The following is a 17,343-nucleotide window of genomic DNA, read 5'->3' as shown; positions in this document are numbered from 1 at the left end:
CGGGTCACAATTTGCTTATGAGCCTCTTTCAATTGAATGCGGCACCACACGTCATCGGGTAACACCTCCGCATGAGGAATGGGCTCGAACACGTCTTTGTTCTTGGACACCATGTCCTGCCCTAACTTCGTGAGCCGCTGTTGTGCTGCGAGCACCTCCACCCGCTCTAGAACAGCCGCCACATGGGCCTCAGGTTTGCCCGGGGGTAAGCTATCCAAACGTGTCCGGATAGCTGCGGTTTTGTCGCGCAGTTCAGTCAGAGTGGCAGTATGATGAGACACAATTTCTTTGAACTGCTCGCGCAGGCGAGGCTTAGGTACGGGTACTGGTAATACAGGAGCCGGGTCGAGGATATTAAAGGAACAGTCCTTCGGGACGATGCTACGAGCCGCGTGATCAATTACGATCCCGTTCCGAACGAGGAACGGGAGACCCAAGATTAAATCGGTACAAAGACCGGGAGTTACGATAGCACGGACAGTGCGAGACTTCCAGCGAAACGATGGATGCGACACAGACAACTTGACGTACTGATACAAGGAAACTGTTACTTTCTTCCCTTCTGCTGCCATTGCGAGTTCGACGCGTTCCGGCTGCGGCAAGTTGCGCAGACGGAGACCCAGCTGGTGAGCTAACGGCTCCCGTATGAGGACTGTGTGGGATCCGCTGTCAATCAGCGCCTGCAGAGGTATCGGGTCGTTAACGAGCGGCCCATCGACGGCGCATTGCCACAGCAGATGCGGCTCGCGAAAAGAGTCTGCCTGCACTGGGGATACTGCCGCTACGACCGATGGGTCACTCGTTAACGGGACGGTTGGACATACCGAGCTGCGATCATCGTCGTCCGACTTGTACAGGGCCCCGACGCTCGGCGAGCGTGAGTACGAGATCCGACGGATGCCCATTACAGCCGCCACGGGATGCGCTGGGCGGTTCTCGTCGTCGTCATCGTCGTCGATCTGGATGCGCGAGGAGGACGCGACCGCTGCGACGGGCGCGGGTTTGCTTCGCGAAGCAGGCGGCGCGGAGTGGCTTCTGCCTCGCTTCGCCGCGAGCGCGTCGTTCTCGGTGAGGGTACGGTACGTAGCGGGGTTCGGCCACGGGTTTGGACAGGCTTCGCGACGATGTCCCGCGTAGAATTCCCGACACTTGAAACAGCCGTCGTGGGCCCGTAGCAGGGCGCGTTCTGCCACCGTTAACGGCGCCACTCTGTCAGCCGAGGCCGGACGCTGGGGAACGTCCTTCATGACTGCGTTAACCGAGTTCGTGTTGCCGCGGCGGGAGGGTTCGCCGAGTGCCTGTCCGCCTCGCGCGTCTGCCCTGGCCCTCGCTGCGTACAGCTGGAAGGAGGCGAAGTCCGCCCTCTGCTGCTCGTCGATCCGCTTCATCGACTGCAACCACGGGTGGATACCCTTCTCCTTCAGCACCTCTGGCTTCTTTGCCGCCTCCAGCTCGTCGTGGTTAGAACGTATCCGTGCGACCAGCGTGTCGGCTATCCCCGCTTCGAGCACTTGAATAAGGCGAAGGGGCTCCAGTCCGGCGTTGCTGCGTTTCAGCACGGTGTTCTTCTTTATGGCACGGATGCTGTATTCTGCGAAGGTCTCGTTGTTCTTCTGCCGGCAATGGAGGATCTCGGTGTGAAGCGTTCCAGCCCAGTCTTTGTCTAAGAACTGCTCACGGAGCTTCTGCATGAATGCCTGGAACGACAGGACCTCGATCGCCGCTCGGTCGCAGGTGATCCAATCTCGGATGCGGAAGTCGAGTAGTTCGCCTAAGATTGCACTCGTCTGGTCGGCGTCGTCGATCTTCCGCTTGTTCCGGTTGAAGTAGTTGATGCAAGCGTCTTCGAAGTCGCATAGGATTTCCGCTGTCAGCTCGCCTGGGTGCAGCGTCGGCGCCTTAGACGACCCATGGTGTTCGAGTCGAGCTAGATTGGCAACCATCCCGGTGTACGTGATGAAAACGGAGGGGCCGTCGGTATCTTCGCTTGACGAAGACGAGTTCGAGGTTACCGAACGCGATGGAGACGAAGGCAGCGACGGGAGCCGCTTGTCTGGGGTGGGAACGGGGACTGGTTGGTCGGGTTGCGAGAGACGGGGCGGGGAGACGTGTGGGGGTGACGGGGTGCGGGGTACCGGTCGCGGGGAGGACGGTGGTGAGGACAGCGGCGAGGATGCCGTCGACTGAGCCAGTGCGTCTGAACTGGTCGGCGACACGGTGGGCGTCTGCTGAGCGGGGTGTATGCGGGTAATTCGGGGGTATATGCGCGAGTGTTGGCTTGCTAGCGACGGGTACGGGTACGGTTACGGGTACGACGCGCGATACAGTCCGGTGACTGTCCGGCGGGGCGTCGGGAACGGGTACGGGTGAAGCAGAGTAGTCCGATGACTTCCTCGCTCAAGACACGGCTGCGGTTCGGGGTCGAGAGGAAGGGAAACGGGGAGAAGGCGGTACACGCTCGTTGGCACGTAAAAAAAAGTGGAACCCCGCCGAGGTCGCGGCGGAGAACACTCGGATCGGTTGGGTCGAGCGAAGCGCGCGCTAGAATACGTGAGACGAGGGAGTGTATTCGAGACGCGAGTCGAGAGCCTAGGAAATACACGGGATAACAAGAGAAGGAAACTACGGCTACGAGAGGCACGAGAGAGCGAGAGAGAGAAGATGAGGGTTGGGGAAAGAGAGAGAGCACCGAACCAGAAGTGGAGCCGCGGAAGCAAATGCGGCGGTCAACTACACGTGAGTACACCGGCGTCCACATGTCCGCAAATGGCAAGTATCGCCAGATGTCGTAAGCCGCCGGCTTACACGTTCCAAGCTTCGGAACGTGGGCTTCTGTCTTGTTGAGCGCAGGGTACTGGTTCAAGAACAGTTCCCGGGCGAGCCGCTCATACTGCGTGTCGACAGAGTCCCCGCCGCCGGTTTTCGAAGCACCGGTGACATCATCGCCCTTCGCGAAGCCAAGGGCCATCTTGATGGAAGGGCGGTCTTCAATGCTGGTGAGCAGCGCGTCGGTGAGGTAATGGTTCTTCTTCGCAGCCCACCTTGAATTCTGTAAGCACCATCTACACGAAAGCAAGAGATTTTACTCACGCGACCTCCACTTTCCGTTTGGGACCCGCCGGCGGGCTCCCTTTCTCGCGCGCCTTCCGAGCTGCTGGCTGGGGATTCTCCTTGGCGGCCGAGGCAGTGGTCTTCCCCGGCTTTGAGGTGCCCTTCGTCTTCGCCATCGCGAGCCATTGGAGGAGCTGTTCACGCTCTGTTGCCGGGGGCATTCGCACGCTGCCAGAGCGAGCCAGAACAGAGAGGTCGTAGAGGTACAGGACGATCGCAGAGGCGCGCTGGCACACGCGCGCCACCCGTTCAAACTCCGCCGGTGCGCACCGACAGCGAGCGCCCTGCGACAGCGATCAGGATCACAGCTGAGGCTCGCTGTCGGCGTTTGCCGGCGTCGAGCCTCGGACATCTGGACGGGATAGCTGCCCGGACAGCCTTACTCTGAACAACCCTAATGACTTTCTCCCCACGAAAGGAGCAAAATACAATGAATGTACGGCCCACCATGATCAGATTGATAAGAGGGTCATACAACATGATCCATCCAAGACTTGTTCTTTTCATTGACGGACATACAGGAGAAAGTGTACTTGTGAGATTGTCTGCATTGTGTGTACGGTTCATAAGCCATGCGCACTTGCGATCATATACGACCAGACCCTACGCACCGAGTTTCCATCACTATAGCTCGAGGCCACGAGGCATGTGCGCTCCGGCAGGAGGCGGATTGTTGTCACGGAACTCCTTCGCCATGTCATACATGCACACCCAGTGAACGTCCTCATGGGTATTGACCCACTCGATGAAACGTTCGAGCATGAGCAAGACATGGGGTCGACTGCACAAAGATGTCAGCAGAGAGATTGCGTCGAGACGCGAGGCATCGTTGCTTACCCGCTGACGTCAGGATGGATTGTAATCGGGAAGATGAAGTTCTCTTCCTCTCGGTAGAGGTAGGTAAACGTATCCTTCCATATCTGTTCGACATCTCTGGTATTGACCTATATCGCTCTATGAGTATGGCGTCGTCGGGAAAGCTAGAATGAGGCTGCACACCCATCCGTGCGAGTTGGGGCTGCTCTTGATAAACCTAGGAAGGAGCGTCAGATTATGCTCCGACGAAGGAGATACCAACGTACATCATGGGTGGCAAGTCATCTAGATACCTACAATACGTTGTTCGAGCCAACTCTTGCCTATGAAAAGGTTCTCGCGCACCAGTTGCCAGGTAACTCAACCAAGCCGGTCGGCTTTCCTCGCTGCAGAGGTCTCATCCAAGTGTTCGCTTGGGCAGTATAATTGATTTTGGTCCACGTGTCCTCGTCACGCAGGTAGTATGCCTGCGAGCTAAGGTCCATCTCAGTCGCGCCCAGTCCGCTCAGAAGGCATGAACTCACTCGTGTGCCATGTGAGAATGATCTACGGTGAAGAGACACTGTCAGTACGACCCAAGCTCCGCAGTGATCGATACCATACCGTATTCAATGCCTTTGTCAAGCAGTAACAATGTGCCTTCGGCGCTGGTCTCCCACCAGGGAGCCACGCTACCCTTCGGAGGAACGCCATTGTTGAACTTCGTCAGTAGGTCATACGTGTAGTCCAGGATATCCTTCTGCTGCTCAAGGGTCATAGAACGAGGATTCTGCAAGAGGGTGCGTTCTAGCAAAGACTTCACAGGCAATCCCAGCTTCCTACCTCATGCGAGTATCCGTGCAATCCTCTGCGATTACGATCGCGTTAGCGCGAGGTCTAGGTGGGTGATAGCCGCTTACATCTCGTGTCCAGCATCTCTGACAGCAGCCATCTCCTCGGGGAACGTTTCAAGGCTATGACCTACTCCACAGTCAACCAAGTGATCAGAGTCGATGCCATAGCAAAGCTCTACCAGGTATGAACCACGTTGCCTTGATGTTGTATTTTTTGAACAACTTGAGCAGGCGAGGCGTGCCGACTTCGCCTGCGTATATGCCCTGTCCTTGCATCAATTTGTATATCCATAGCCCTCAAGTATCAAGACAGCGTACTCTCGAGATGTCGGACACGGAGTCCTCACCACCGTACGATCCCAGCCTAATGCGTCGGAAACATAATCACTACAAGATCGCGAGAACTCGGGAGACTGACGCACCATCCAGAGACCGCGTCGACGTCAGCACCGAAACCGATGAGGATCTTTCGCGGCATGTCAATGTTGAGTACGCTCTGAGCGGTAGAGACAGAAAGCCAGTATGCAGGCGGCCCTATATCCTCCTACCCATGACATGACATCGCGGGAGCAATGGAGAGCACCCATGTTCTCGAAGCCAGGTGGAGGTCACGCCCAAACGGTCGCAGAAGAGCTGCCTTATAGATAGAGGCCAAACCTACCACTGTATTCTTCCGACGGGGAGCCTATGATGCAGAAATGCCGGCATATCGGTCGCATGACGTCGTAGCGTGAGTCCACGGTCGCGTCGACGGGCAAAAGATGACTCAGGTCGGTCGACAGTCGAAGCATTGCACAGATAAGCTATGAAGGAAATGAATGGACGAGACACTTGCAATTAGGCTCAGAAGCAATCGTCCTGAAAGTCGACTAGGATTTGTGATATGTATGTAGTACTGTACGGCTGAACTGCGAACGTGCACTGTGTTCTCGGCCTAGAATGTAGAGCATCAGTCTCCCAGTGGCTTCGAACGCGATGTGAAACATACTACAGGCGATAATGGCTACGACTGTCGTCCCTCGCCCTTCCGCTTACACACGGGGCACCCGGTGTTGATCCTCGCGCGCACCATAGCAGCGCTACACGCCATAACTATGAGTGTTCAGCCTGAGCCCAACTAGGATAATGCTCACAGTGCAATTGTGCCACCGACGCCCTGGGTGCCTCCAGCGCTATGATTGATCCACTCATGCAAAGCCTCGTCAGGAGCAACACAACTTGCGTGCACAACATGGCGACATAGGTATAACAGCGTCAGGCTATGCGGGCGTTGCTGCAGACTCTGGGAGCATATAGGACAATGTGTTTGCGCTGTTACAGACGAGTCAGCTGTTGCAGATGGTAATGGATCAGCGGACGTACGGTTCAGGAAGAAACCATTCGTCTGATTTCTGTACAATGTCTGCGCCAGCTCTGCGCAATCACCATCCAAGATGGTCTGGCATCCTTCGAGCAACGAGACTTGCAGGTTGAAGTCGTGCAAGATCTTGATCAACGCGCCCCTGAGACCCGGTATCTCGAGACCGTTCTTGATACGCCGAATGAGTCGAATGGGGTTGATCTCCGCGCCGACATTCTCGAGCAGGCCGCGAATGAACACTGCCAGACAAGACGGTCAGCAGAGCGCTCATCAAGAAGCGACAAATCCTACATGGTCGCGTCTCCGAGTACTTCAACAGATCTTCCCAGAGGTCGTCATCGTGCTGTTCACGAGCAAAGTCGATCGCCTCCAGCGGTAGCCAGTGTTAGCTTTGATTATACACAGAGTGCAATCATCGTACCCGATTAACGTCGCCCAGACGCTCGATGATCAAGGTCAATGCCTGTTTGTTGTTGCCCATTCGACCCAGCAGGAATACCATTTCAGGCACCATATCTCGCTCATTGCAGACGTTGTACGCCTAGTATATATCCGTCAGTACGTGTGTATCTCTCGAAGATAAGCGCAGTACCTCTTCGAGGCTGTAATAATTGCTCGAACGCAAGAAATTCATGAGCCGATCCGGTGCATGTTCCGCGCAGAGCCTAACCTGCAGTCGTGCGCGTTAGGATATAGAGGCATCAAAGGCGTGTTTGGGACGCACCTGCATATCTGCAAAATCAGATGTTAAATGAGGGTCTTTGTGGAAGAGGGCATCTAAGTAGAGGTATAGATAGTCGGGTCGTCCTTGCAACTGCTGGACGACTCTTCCAATCTGCGCGGTGGCGGGAGGTCTCAGTAATGGATCCGAGACAGTCGCATGGCCTCACACGCACGGGTATAGAGTGTATATGGTCCACAAGTAACGCGATCGCTCTGCTGTCCTCCGGACGTACGTCCTCGCCGTCTCTTCTCCGCTTCTCCATCAGCTCGTGATCGAACTCAACGAGGAGCAAGGCTTGATCCTGCACAGCGGTGAACAGGTTGTTCTCGCGAATGAGGTCGAAGACGTTCGGGCGTCGTAAGCGCAGGAAGTAAGGAAGGGCCTTGCCAGGTTGGTGATTCATGGTATATCTTCATATAAGATATCAGTAAGGACGACACGGAACATCGCATTGGCAGACTTACAGCTCAGCAAGACACTCCATAAGGAGCACCGTCGCAGGTGCGGTTGTTTTCATCGAGGATGAAGAGGGCGCCCGGTCCAACTCTGCTTGCACAGCGACTATGACGGCGGGCACATCGTAGATGTTCTTCGGCCAGCTCTTGATCATCCGGAGCAGCGCCTAAAGTCGGACGACGGGTTGAGAAAGTGAGCTTCGGGATGCAGGCAAGGTAACGTACGTGACGATCATGCGCAAGGAAGTACGCGAGTATCATCTCATACACCAGATGTCCGAGAGTAGGCGACTCTGTTGGGACATAAGGGATAATGGCCTTCGTGGAGAAGATTTGTCAGCCATATCGCGCTGTCTAGTAATGACACCTCAGGCTTACCTGCAACTGATGCTTCTGCGCGAAGAGGAATATCCAGTCTTCCCAGCGCTTAGGGTCCTGTCCACAGACCTTCGGACAGAGGCGAGCTGCCTTCACCCAATCACCTGTACAACATTAAGATCAATAGGCGGCGATTTGTGTTCAGAAGATTGCGTACCTTGGCTGACCAGATGTTCGATGTACCGCTGCCCGACATGCACAGCGTCCACCGCGTCCTGCCCCTGCCCAGCAGTAACTCCCATCGCCGCCTGTCTCTCGATCTCCTCCAGGGCCTCCTCGTACCTCTGTCTCTCAACCAGCCAGGCAACATGGTCCCGCCAGTCTCTCGGCCGCACGACTACAATATCTCTCGGGCTTAACACGACATAATACCGCTCCGCTACGCTCGCGTCCACCTCGATCAGCACATAGTCGTTACAACTCCAGCGCTCAAAGCCCGAGATCCCGAGCGCGTCCGCTGCGAGTTCCTCCCCGCCGCGCGAGACGATGCGGAGCTCGGGGCGCTCGGCTGCCTTGCGCGCCTGCTCCGCACGGTCCGCGATGGCTTCGTTGCCCGTGAGGAGCGACATGTCTGGCGGGGTGTACGCAAGGATGAGGAAAGCAGTTAAGCTCGGGGGTGCCCCAGTCTTGTGCACTGCCGAGGAAGCCCCCGAGGCGACACTCGCTGCGTCGCTTTGGGTGGGAAGCACGCCCGCGCCTGCGGTGGAGGGTGAGTTGCCGAGAGGGTGGGGGACGATGCCCGCGACCATGCAATCGAGCTGGAAGACGGCGGTGATGTCGGCGAGGTACGGGGGAAGGTTCGCGGAGGCGGAGACGGTGGGTGTGCGGGGACGCGCTCGGATGCGCGCAACCTTGATCTGGTCTGCCCAGGCGATGAGGAGCGTGGAGTCGTCCTGCCAGTGGAGGGTGCACTTGAATAGGTCCGCGCGGGGGCTGTCGGGCGGGCGGTCGATGTAGGTGATGCGGGTTTGGGAGACGGTGTCGTAGATCTTGACGCCCTGTTGGTTGGTGTAAGAGCGACATCTGGGCAAACCTTACCTGAGATGCTGATGTTGGTGGTAACGGCTGCAGCTGCAGAAGCGGTGGCCGCGCAGCTAAAATCGCTACCACCGGTCTCGTTGGACGCGAAGCCCACTCACCAAGTCATTTGCCCAGGCGATGAGTCTGCCTCGCCAACGCACTTGCCAGACTGGTCCCTCCCCCGTGTGCAGCACCGTCTCCTTGTAGCCCAGCCAGCCCTTCTCATGCAAGACCAATGACCCCGCCATTCCTCCGCATACCAGTGAGCGTGTGCTGCTCTTGGCAAAGTTAGGCTCAAGGGCCACCGTGCGGAGAGACCGCTTCATGTCGAACGTATGGGACTCGGGGCTCGAGACGGAGTGCAGCACGACCTGCCCTGGGAGGAACACGTGAGATGCTGTAGACAGATGTGCGAGCCTGCTCACCGTCAAGAGACGCGGTGGCGACCCACTCCCCGGTAAGATCGACTGATATGTCCGTGACAGAGGCAGAGTGCGGTTGGAAGGACTTGATGAGCTCGCCGGTGAGAGACAGAATATGCAACATTCCGCCATGCGTGCCCAGGGCCTGAGGACGGTCAGCGATGAGCATGAGCGTCCACACGAGAAGGAGCGCACTATTCGTTGGTTCGCGTATGCAATGGCAGAGGCGGAATCCTTCTGGAGCAGCTGATGAGTAATTCCCCCGAGTCGCTCATACTTCAGCGCAGGCTCCTCGTCCTCGTCCTCCTCGTCCTCATCACTATCCTCGTCCCCGTCTTCACTCCCAGTCTCGTCACCGTCGCCATCAGTGCCCGCCTGATCCTCGTCCGAATGGGTGTCGTGATGATGCAGACCCGCGATACTGTGCCCGTTTCCGTCAGGACGGGCGTCATGCTTCACGGAGTGCGCGCTGGTGGTCGAGCGGTCGTCGTCGCCTGGGTCGCTCATGTCTTCCGGGCTGTCGGCAAGCAGCTGCTTCTCATCGTCGAGGCCATTTCCGGTCGAGTCTGCGGACATGGCGGCATGGGCGACGAGGGCGAGAGAGAGGGAATGGAGTGTGCGAAACACGCGCTCAGCGCGACGCGTCCGGGTCGCGTCCGCAAATGGGCGCCTCCTCCTTGCCTCGTACCGCGACCGGTGCAGTCTGCAGCCTCAGTCGAACCATGTCGACGACAACAAATCCTCTTCTCCAGCGGCGAAAGCTTCGTCTCGTAACGAAGTGGCCTCCATAATGCGCCCGTACTCGCAATCCCCGTGAGCCCATTGGCCGCTCTCCCGCCTCACGTCTCATCCGACACCCACGCACCAGCCCGCCGGCCTGGGGACTCGCATCGCTGTATGAGTGTCGAAGCCCCAAATGTCGGAAATCATCCTGAGCTCCTATGTATGCCTTAAGTTTTTGCGTCTGTGCTAGTCCCTCAGAGTCCTCGTGTACCGCCTCTCATGTATCGGATAGGCTTCGGGGCTATCTTTAGCGGCGCTGGGTACGTTCTCTCATGCGGGGACACGTACAACGGCAGCGGCATTGCCACCGGTATGTCGAAGCCTCTTTTCCTTCTCACCGGCGCTCGAGTTCTACCTGATGATTCTTTGTCTAGCTTGGTCGTCGACATATCTCTTCCTGAACCTCCGGAAGTCTCTCGTCACGCAACGCAGCGCCGTCTCACTAGGTCTGTCAGCTGCAACATTCGCATCCGCAGCGCTATACGGGACGGAGTACTTTGTTTTGCAAGACGCACAGCCATGATAGCAAGCCATACGCATTTAAAACCACACGCGTCGACATCCGATTGGCATGCGCATACGTATTTCGGTTTATGAGGGCTCCGGTGAGCAATAAAACATCCGTTACGAGCATAATTTTGCTTGCATCTGCCAATCAGTGGGTATGGCTGCGATACCTCGTCCGTACGGAAGTAGCGGCCTGCATGTCGAACGAAGAGAGCTCCTGCATAGGCTTCCGTGTCATGGACTGTGGAAATAGACATTGGGGACCACAGTGACAAGACACAGTGCAAGCATTTTACCGACCCTAATTCTGGACAGCCTCTACGACAGGGACGAGGTTCTGAGCCTGCCGCACCGGGGCTACGAACTCCACGAATCCAGTAGGGTATTCCACCCTGTACGTCAGAGCCTCGATCACGCTAAACCTTTCCTCGCCGGGAGGGACGTGGTCTCGCGAGATGCCCGTGGCCGTCTCCCATGATTTCAGTGGGTACGTGTCCGCCTCCTCAGCCGCGAGACGGTAGATGACGTAGTCTTCGGGTGCGTTAACTGGTGCTCGTGTGTGGCGGTCGATGAAGTCGAGCAAGTACTGTCGTGCGTCCTGCAGCCCGCCGTCAAAGAGCCGGATCACGATGTCGGAACCTGGGAGGTCGACAATGCGGATCGCGTCGCCTCGTTTTGGCTTCGCCTGGAGCGTAACACATCGTCATGAATATTTTGATCGAAGAGAATGAACCGAACTGGGTTTGCTTACTCCACAGATAGGCAACGCGCCCCCTGCCCTGGCTATCATTGCGTTGCAGCGATCGTCGTACTGTTTGCGACGTTCCGCGAACTGCTCTCCCGTACCCTCATATCCAAGTGAGCGCAGTTCTGCGTCTATTTCCTCGTCCACCGTGATGAACATGTCCCGTATTCCGGGATTGCCCGGAAAGGACTCTATGAGGAACCTCTCCACGTTATTGCGAGGTGTGTAGCCGGTCAAGCCGTCTGCTATATTGATGCCGTGCTATACACAGGCGTGAGCTCATAGGGCATTCAACCAGGACAAGAGACGATGGCTAACGCACCTGGTTAGTAGCCCGGTCTACGGTTCGATCGTTCATGTTGACCCGACGGCTGCTTGGCGACCCACTTGGAGGTAGAACCCTTCCTATATGTTGGTCAGGAGCGCTTCGACGCACCCTCATGCATCATTATGTACACATTCACCGTGCAACGTGCCTCTATGCTCCGTCTCAGTTTCTCCGATCCTCGCTGCTGCACACGCCACAATCCGGGGCCAGGTCTGCGTACCGGCGAATACATAGTATTCACCGGCAGCAATGCGAAGCACGAAAAAGGTACCAACGTCAGGCAATCGCAGGCTGAGGGTGGATGGCCTCGTCTAGTCGCTAGTCGCGGTTATCATCTGGCAGCGTGGTGCATGCATACCTGGCGCGTTGGCTGACTCCCTGAGCCTCCCGCTTGGTGGCTCAAGCGTGAGTCCGATTGCTGGAACAGATGGCCAAGGGATTACTTGAACACGGGCTCCTGGCATGAATGTAGATGGGCAGCACACGAGCACCTCTTTCCGTATGCATGTATACTGACTCGGTATCATACGCTCATACGCTGGGGGTGACCACGCGTAAACCTGACAATCGCACGCGCCGCATCACGTCGCTACGCGTCCTCCACCAAGACGCGTGCTTGTTTGTTGACTGCTTCTCGGGAGATCGATTTAGATCAGGTGCGTCAGTTCTGGGGCTAGCAGGTCAGGTAGCTTATCACAAAAGGCGTTCTTGAGCGGCTCATGTAAGTGCTCGAGGTTCATCTGTGCGCCATCGTACGTCCCTTCTCGCGAGCCTATGCATAGCGTAGTTTGGCGGGTTCAGTAGCCTTCAGTAGCTTCGACCCACCCAGGTCGCGCATCTTCGGCCGGGAATCATCGCTCATGCCACCTTCGTAGAGAATGCCGTTTCATCCGTGGACCTGCAAGAGATTGCTACCTCAGGCTCTTGTGCACGCTACGGTTGGACGCAACAGATCTAACGCGTCTGTGTACACCGGTCACGTGTGCGCGTCCGTCGTCAGATGCTTGGCTCCCAATTCCTTCCATTGATCTTGACTTCAACATATGGCTCACAGCAGCACAGCAGCACTTGGCTACGTCTCTAACACTCATATATGTCTGTCACGTAACTTGTCAACTAGATTATCGCCTGAGCCGGTAGTTGGCATTGAATAGCTCTGATCGTCGCGGATGATCTTGCGCATCCCACTTCAATGCAACTGCGTATCACTACGTGTGTTGATCTTTAGCCCTTGTGTGCTCTGCTCTTCGAGCCTTACCATATAGAAGGTCTCGGGCCTCCGCGCGTTGTGTATCTGCAGGACAAGCAGCCGTTGTTCCCTGTTCCCCGTGCTGACTGACAGTTGTGCTGGCAGTCGGCGTGTATGTTCACTGGCACAGAGGGCAACTGCGTTGGTAGAGGAAGTATTCGATCGGAAGGTGTGTTCACATTGCTTAGTTGGCTAGTTTAATGTGCTAACCGCGGCTTGCTGCACAGACTCGTTGAAGTTGTACGTCGTGCTATACGCGGGCCACAGACCGTATGAGCTTCTCTCGCTCGGCCAGCGCAGACATTCAAGTTCTGTACCGCTACGCGAGGAGCAAGCACGCAGGAAAGCGATGGGATTAGACCGCTAATCGTGCACTCCGAACACTCAAACAATCCTAGGTGTATTTGTGACGAAAGCAAAGATATTCGTAAGCGCGAGAATGACGACAGCGACGCTAACGCAAAAACCCTGTCAGGAATAGGTGATATCACGATGTATGGCTATGACCTCTGTGTCTTCCATTCCACGGGGCATGACAGCCCCTGCAGGAGGTGGATTTTTGACACGAAACTCCTTCGCCATCTCGTGCCACGGTACCCAATATACGTTCTCGTGCGTATTCACCCACTCAATGAAGCGCTCGATCATGAGTAGGATGTGTGGATGGCTACGCAGCACAGAGTAGCACCGTCAATGTTGACCGACGCTCAGACAAGATGACGTGCGCACCCGCTGACATCTGGGTGGATCGTGATTGGGAAGACGAAGTCTTCTTCCTCCCGGTATAGGTAAGTAAACATGTCTTTCCATATGTTCTCGACATCCCGAGGGTCTTGCTATGCTAGACTGTTAGGCATTGAACCGTCATCTAATTCCCAAATGATTACTCACCCACCCATGCATATTAGGCATCGACTTCACGAACCTAAACATCGGGTCAGGCTCATAGGTGCCAATTTCAGCTTGGGTGGACGCACATCAATGGCTCCATATCATCAAGATACCTACGATTCAACGTTCATACCGAATCGCATGCGTTAGGACGCAGGACGCAGGACACACCAATTCGCTGGAAGTTCCACCATTCCGGTAGGCTTCCCCCGCTTTAAAGGCTTCATCCACGTCTCCGCCTTCGCGCTGTAATTGATTTTATTCCAGGTATCCTCGTCACGAAGATAATATGCCTGCGAGCTGTGCAACGCTTATGAATACTTGTGCACCTGATGTTCTATGCCTCGGAAACGTACTCGCGCGCCATGTGGGAATGATCTGACAACGCAATACGTGTGCATAAATTATCCTGCGGCGCAGGCGATCCACGCACCCCATTCGACTCCTTTCTCGAGCAACAACTCGGTGACTTCCGCGGTCATTTCACACCACGGCGCCACGTAGCCTTTCGGCGGGACACCATTGTTAAATTTGGTGAGCAGGTCATATGTGTGGTTGAGAATGTCCTTTTGTTGCTCAATAGTGAGCGCAGTAGGATTCTGCGAACTGTCATCCTGCATACTAATCATTCAATTCGGAGTCTAATCGTACCTCATGCGAGTACCCATGAAGCCCTCTGACTCGCTTGTGTCAGATTGTCCGAAGACGAGCATGGGCGGCCCAACTCACATCTCGTGTCCTGCCTCTCTAATCTGTGCTACTTGTTTTGGGAAGGTTTCCAGACTGTGCCCTATCGGGTGAGTTGGCTCGAGCTTCACTCGTCGCAATCCTATCACAAAATACCTGGTATATTGAATGTCTGCTTCATGTTATACTTCTTGAACAGCTTCAGCAGTCGCGGGACACCGACTTCGCCGGCATACAATCCCTAAGGACAGTCATTCGCTGGGGTACACCCGACCGAACCCACTGGACTCACCCGCGAGATGTCTGTCACGGAATTCTCGCCGCCGTACGATCCCAGCCTAGTCAAGCAGCAACTGAGCCTTTCCCTCGCAAGGCAGTGAAGTTACGGTCGCTCACCATCCAGCCACGGCGTCGATGTCAACCCCGAAGCCGATCAGTATTCTACGAGCCATCAGTGCAAATCCAGTGGAATTCGAGGCAGAGGGTGCTGCAAAGATTGAGCCCGCTGTAGTGCGCACTGCCTAGCTCCGTCGGAGAGCCACTCAGGTCAGATACCATGGGATGTCGTAAACCGGCAGGCTCTAAGTCAATTCAATACCGTGGCATTGGAACGCGATAAGCACTGCCTTCGCCGACTGAGGCTGGATAACCTTGACCGACATCTTCACGGATCTCTATCTAACCCTATATGAACCTCATCCTGAGTATCACATTGGCGGGATCACATCATGTGGTACAAATGCTGACTGTCGTACACATGACGACTGCCCTTGAAGATCGCCGGACAGGGTCGTAGAAAATATGGCTGCTATTGTAGAGTAGCTTTACTTGATTGATGACTCGGGAGGTATCCGCTCTTGACGGCGTACTCTTCTGGACAAGTATCTCCCCGATACGGTGGCAGGTCTGTTCGGAACATCCCAATTCATTGGTCAAGCATGGGACATGCGGCCGATCTTTAGTGCGGGCTAAATCACACTGCGAGAAGCGTGGCATACGCACCTTGGGAATTGAATCATCAAGAGCAGCCGCGGTAGTCACCTCGAGTCCGGGTGTGAACGGCGCGTGCAGGACCAAGGAACACGCTAGCGCATTCCTTGCCTTTCGGTCGTAGTAGTTGTCAACATGAAAATGCGGCCTGAGGCCCTTCAAGTATGTCTCATTCGCATCGGAGTTGACCTAAATTAGAGACAGCAGGGTTGCGAACAATGAGAAACGAGAAACCGCGCGTCGTGGTCACGTGGGCGTGTCTACTGCTGCGATGCATCGTGAGCGGCGAGCGCGGGTCAGTCGGTGTGTCCTGGTGAGACAGCGACGAAGTCTTGCCCTGATACGGCGGGACCAAGTGTTTTACGAGATATATGATTTATGAGAGTCGGCGGGAAGGCAGCACGACTCGGACTGGCTAATCATAGATCGCAATCGGCGGTAGTACTACCACCAGTGGTGTCCAAAGTTGGCATTGACGCAATTATGCCTGGATGCGAGCGCACATTGTGAGTCTCATGTCATCTATATGCTTAGAATCAGCGTACAACTCTCGCCATGACAAGCAGACTCACGTGGCAGGATCTGGAGTATACAGACTCGAAGGGTTGGCCGCAGGCATGCTTCGCTGCATAAACACAACGCCCCTTGCATGTGTCTTTCCTAAGCCATCGGTGTAGTAGATAGATGGAAAAGGTAGATCAAAGCAGTGTAACGCCTGCTTACCGTACATAGAATTCTAGTGTGCCACCGTCATGAGTCCTCCATGGGAGCGTCAGAACGTTAGAACATCGGATACGGAAGACAGTATTCCTTTGTATTGAATACAACGTACTCCGACTCGCGTCCGCATTGATGTCTGTCTTGTAATTCACAGCGCTGCGCCACCAAACTTTGCACAAATCCCAAGATTGGGAATCGCGAACGCTTACAGATTGTCGTGTGTTGTTATACTGTCGACTCACCGTCAGCGTATAAGAGTCATGCCATACGCCAGGGAACAACATAGCTTGAGCCTGATGGAAAGACGAAGAGGGACAGGCACCTTTTTGCGTCTTGATTGCTACTGCTGCAACAGTTCAACGGACCCGCGTCGTGTCATGAGATCTCGGCTCAGAACTCCAATTTGGCGATAAAATGACATGTTACAGCATCAAACTGGGGTTCGATTCGTCGTATTCGTGGACAAAACGTGTCTCCGCACCTACGCTTGACCTAGAGTCAGTCTTGCAGTCACATCAGATCAATCCAACATTAGTGGGAGACACGTACAGTCTCACAACGTTGGCAATAATAATACTGATGCATTATGTTCAGCCCCATGTACCCAGAACCGTCCGAGTTCACTTCGCCTTGAGTTGAATGCTCGGGCAACCGTACGCGCCTTCAGCAATTCAGAAGTATTGATCAGTCTTCTCTATCACCGGAGGTACGTCTCTCTAACCATAATAGTACAGAACGCACCGAACGCCGTTCCATGTCAGTTGCCTCGGCGACATAGTGGGACTGGTACCGAAGAGCGCAGACTTCCAAGCTCTGTCATAGAACACGATACTGTTGATGCGACTATGACCGGAAGGTATCTGTAGCAGCATTCTGAGGAGGTCGAGGCACGTTATCTCGTCAAGGTGACAGATAGATTCACGGTAAATGAACTTCGTAACGATCCACCGAGATGAAACGCCAGGAACCTGTTGATGTATCAAGCTGCAGTGCACGGGGGAGGTTGTCTTCAGAGTGAATCGTAACACACCTATGACGTATAAACTAGTTCTGGATGTATTTTTCGGCCGTGTCGTCTCAGCCTACCGGCCAACACTGGACCAGACCCGCGCAAGCGGAACCATCCCGCGGTGCTGATCAAAGTCCTGCTGAAGAGTCGGATCGTACTCAGTTAAGGAGACACGACAGGGCGAATCGGATAAAAGAATGGTTCGAAGTACGATACCTCCGCATGGCTTCCATGCCCTGTGCAAGCGCTGACACAGACGTGCCGGCGGCAAGTAGCAATTATTCTGTGGTCCGCCGATGGGTACGTAGGTCAAGA

General features: G+C 55.3%; 4 protein-coding genes across 4 annotated transcripts; all 4 read right to left on the bottom strand.

Annotated features, from left to right (window-relative positions):
- Window positions 1-3,428: 3,428 nt before the first annotated feature.
- C8Q71DRAFT_773034 (uncharacterized protein) lies at window positions 3,429-5,359 on the bottom strand. The gene is made up of 13 exons (XM_047924442.1): window positions 5,183-5,359; window positions 5,079-5,124; window positions 4,940-5,024; window positions 4,827-4,887; window positions 4,750-4,774; window positions 4,531-4,696; window positions 4,452-4,473; window positions 4,273-4,401; window positions 4,194-4,220; window positions 4,111-4,144; window positions 3,949-4,055; window positions 3,723-3,892; window positions 3,429-3,656 (listed from the first exon to the last, which is right to left on the bottom strand). Exons 1-12 carry the CDS (start codon window positions 5,236-5,238, stop codon window positions 3,736-3,738), a joined length of 915 nt encoding a protein of 304 aa, XP_047776602.1. The 5' UTR covers window positions 5,239-5,359; the 3' UTR covers window positions 3,429-3,656; window positions 3,723-3,735.
- Window positions 5,360-5,402: 43 nt separating this feature from the next.
- C8Q71DRAFT_773033 (vacuolar protein sorting-associated protein 41) lies at window positions 5,403-9,336 on the bottom strand. Its single transcript, XM_047924441.1, has 15 exons — window positions 9,123-9,336; window positions 8,817-9,073; window positions 7,835-8,675; window positions 7,678-7,781; window positions 7,525-7,617; window positions 7,309-7,466; window positions 7,017-7,254; window positions 6,845-6,955; window positions 6,713-6,790; window positions 6,542-6,661; window positions 6,412-6,487; window positions 6,123-6,359; window positions 5,894-6,071; window positions 5,749-5,839; window positions 5,403-5,694 (listed from the first exon to the last, which is right to left on the bottom strand). Exons 1-14 carry the CDS (start codon window positions 9,286-9,288, stop codon window positions 5,764-5,766), a joined length of 2,733 nt encoding a protein of 910 aa, XP_047776601.1. The 5' UTR covers window positions 9,289-9,336; the 3' UTR covers window positions 5,403-5,694; window positions 5,749-5,763.
- Window positions 9,337-10,710: 1,374 nt separating this feature from the next.
- C8Q71DRAFT_860149 (uncharacterized protein) lies at window positions 10,711-11,512 on the bottom strand (the record flags this gene model as incomplete). Its single annotated transcript, XM_047927753.1, has 3 exons — window positions 10,711-11,094; window positions 11,161-11,415; window positions 11,477-11,512. The coding sequence occupies 3 exons, from the start codon at window positions 11,510-11,512 to the stop codon at window positions 10,711-10,713; spliced, it is 675 nt and encodes a 224-aa protein (XP_047776600.1).
- Window positions 11,513-13,202: 1,690 nt separating this feature from the next.
- Window positions 13,203-14,965, bottom strand: C8Q71DRAFT_839073 (uncharacterized protein; the record flags this gene model as incomplete). The annotated part of the gene is made up of 12 exons (XM_047926495.1): window positions 14,706-14,965; window positions 14,602-14,647; window positions 14,466-14,550; window positions 14,352-14,412; window positions 14,274-14,298; window positions 14,056-14,221; window positions 13,979-14,000; window positions 13,794-13,922; window positions 13,709-13,735; window positions 13,619-13,656; window positions 13,461-13,563; window positions 13,203-13,398 (listed from the first exon to the last, which is right to left on the bottom strand). The coding sequence occupies exons 1-12, from the start codon at window positions 14,759-14,761 to the stop codon at window positions 13,203-13,205; spliced, it is 954 nt and encodes a 317-aa protein (XP_047776599.1). The 5' UTR covers window positions 14,762-14,965.
- Window positions 14,966-17,343: the final 2,378 nt, after the last annotated feature.

Source organism: Rhodofomes roseus, assembly GCF_022264815.1.
Source record: "Rhodofomes roseus strain CIRM-BRFM 1785 chromosome Unknown C8Q71scaffold_17, whole genome shotgun sequence".
Lineage (NCBI taxonomy): Eukaryota > Fungi > Basidiomycota > Agaricomycetes > Polyporales > Fomitopsidaceae > Rhodofomes > Rhodofomes roseus.
Note: the sequence above shows the minus strand (reverse complement) of the source record. Positions and strands in the feature narration are given on the sequence as shown.

Coding starts and splice junctions, on each gene's coding strand:
- C8Q71DRAFT_773033 (XM_047924441.1), bottom strand. CDS start 9,288: ATGCTCATCGCTGACCGTCCTCAGGCCCTGGGCACGCATGGCGGAATG. Junction 8,676..8,816: donor TCGCCTGGGCAAATGACTTG/GTGAGTGGGCTT, acceptor ACCAACCAACAG/GGCGTCAAGATCTACGACAC. Junction 7,782..7,834: donor CGAACATCTGGTCAGCCAAG/GTACGCAATCTT, acceptor AATGTTGTACAG/GTGATTGGGTGAAGGCAGCT.
- C8Q71DRAFT_773034 (XM_047924442.1), bottom strand. CDS start 5,238: ATGCCGCGAAAGATCCTCATCGGTTTCGGTGCTGACGTCGACGCGGTC. Junction 5,125..5,182: donor GTCGACGCGGTCTCTGGATG/GTGCGTCAGTCT, acceptor CCGACGCATTAG/GCTGGGATCGTACGGTGGTG. Junction 4,145..4,193: donor GATGACTTGCCACCCATGAT/GTACGTTGGTAT, acceptor GCTCCTTCCTAG/GTTTATCAAGAGCAGCCCCA.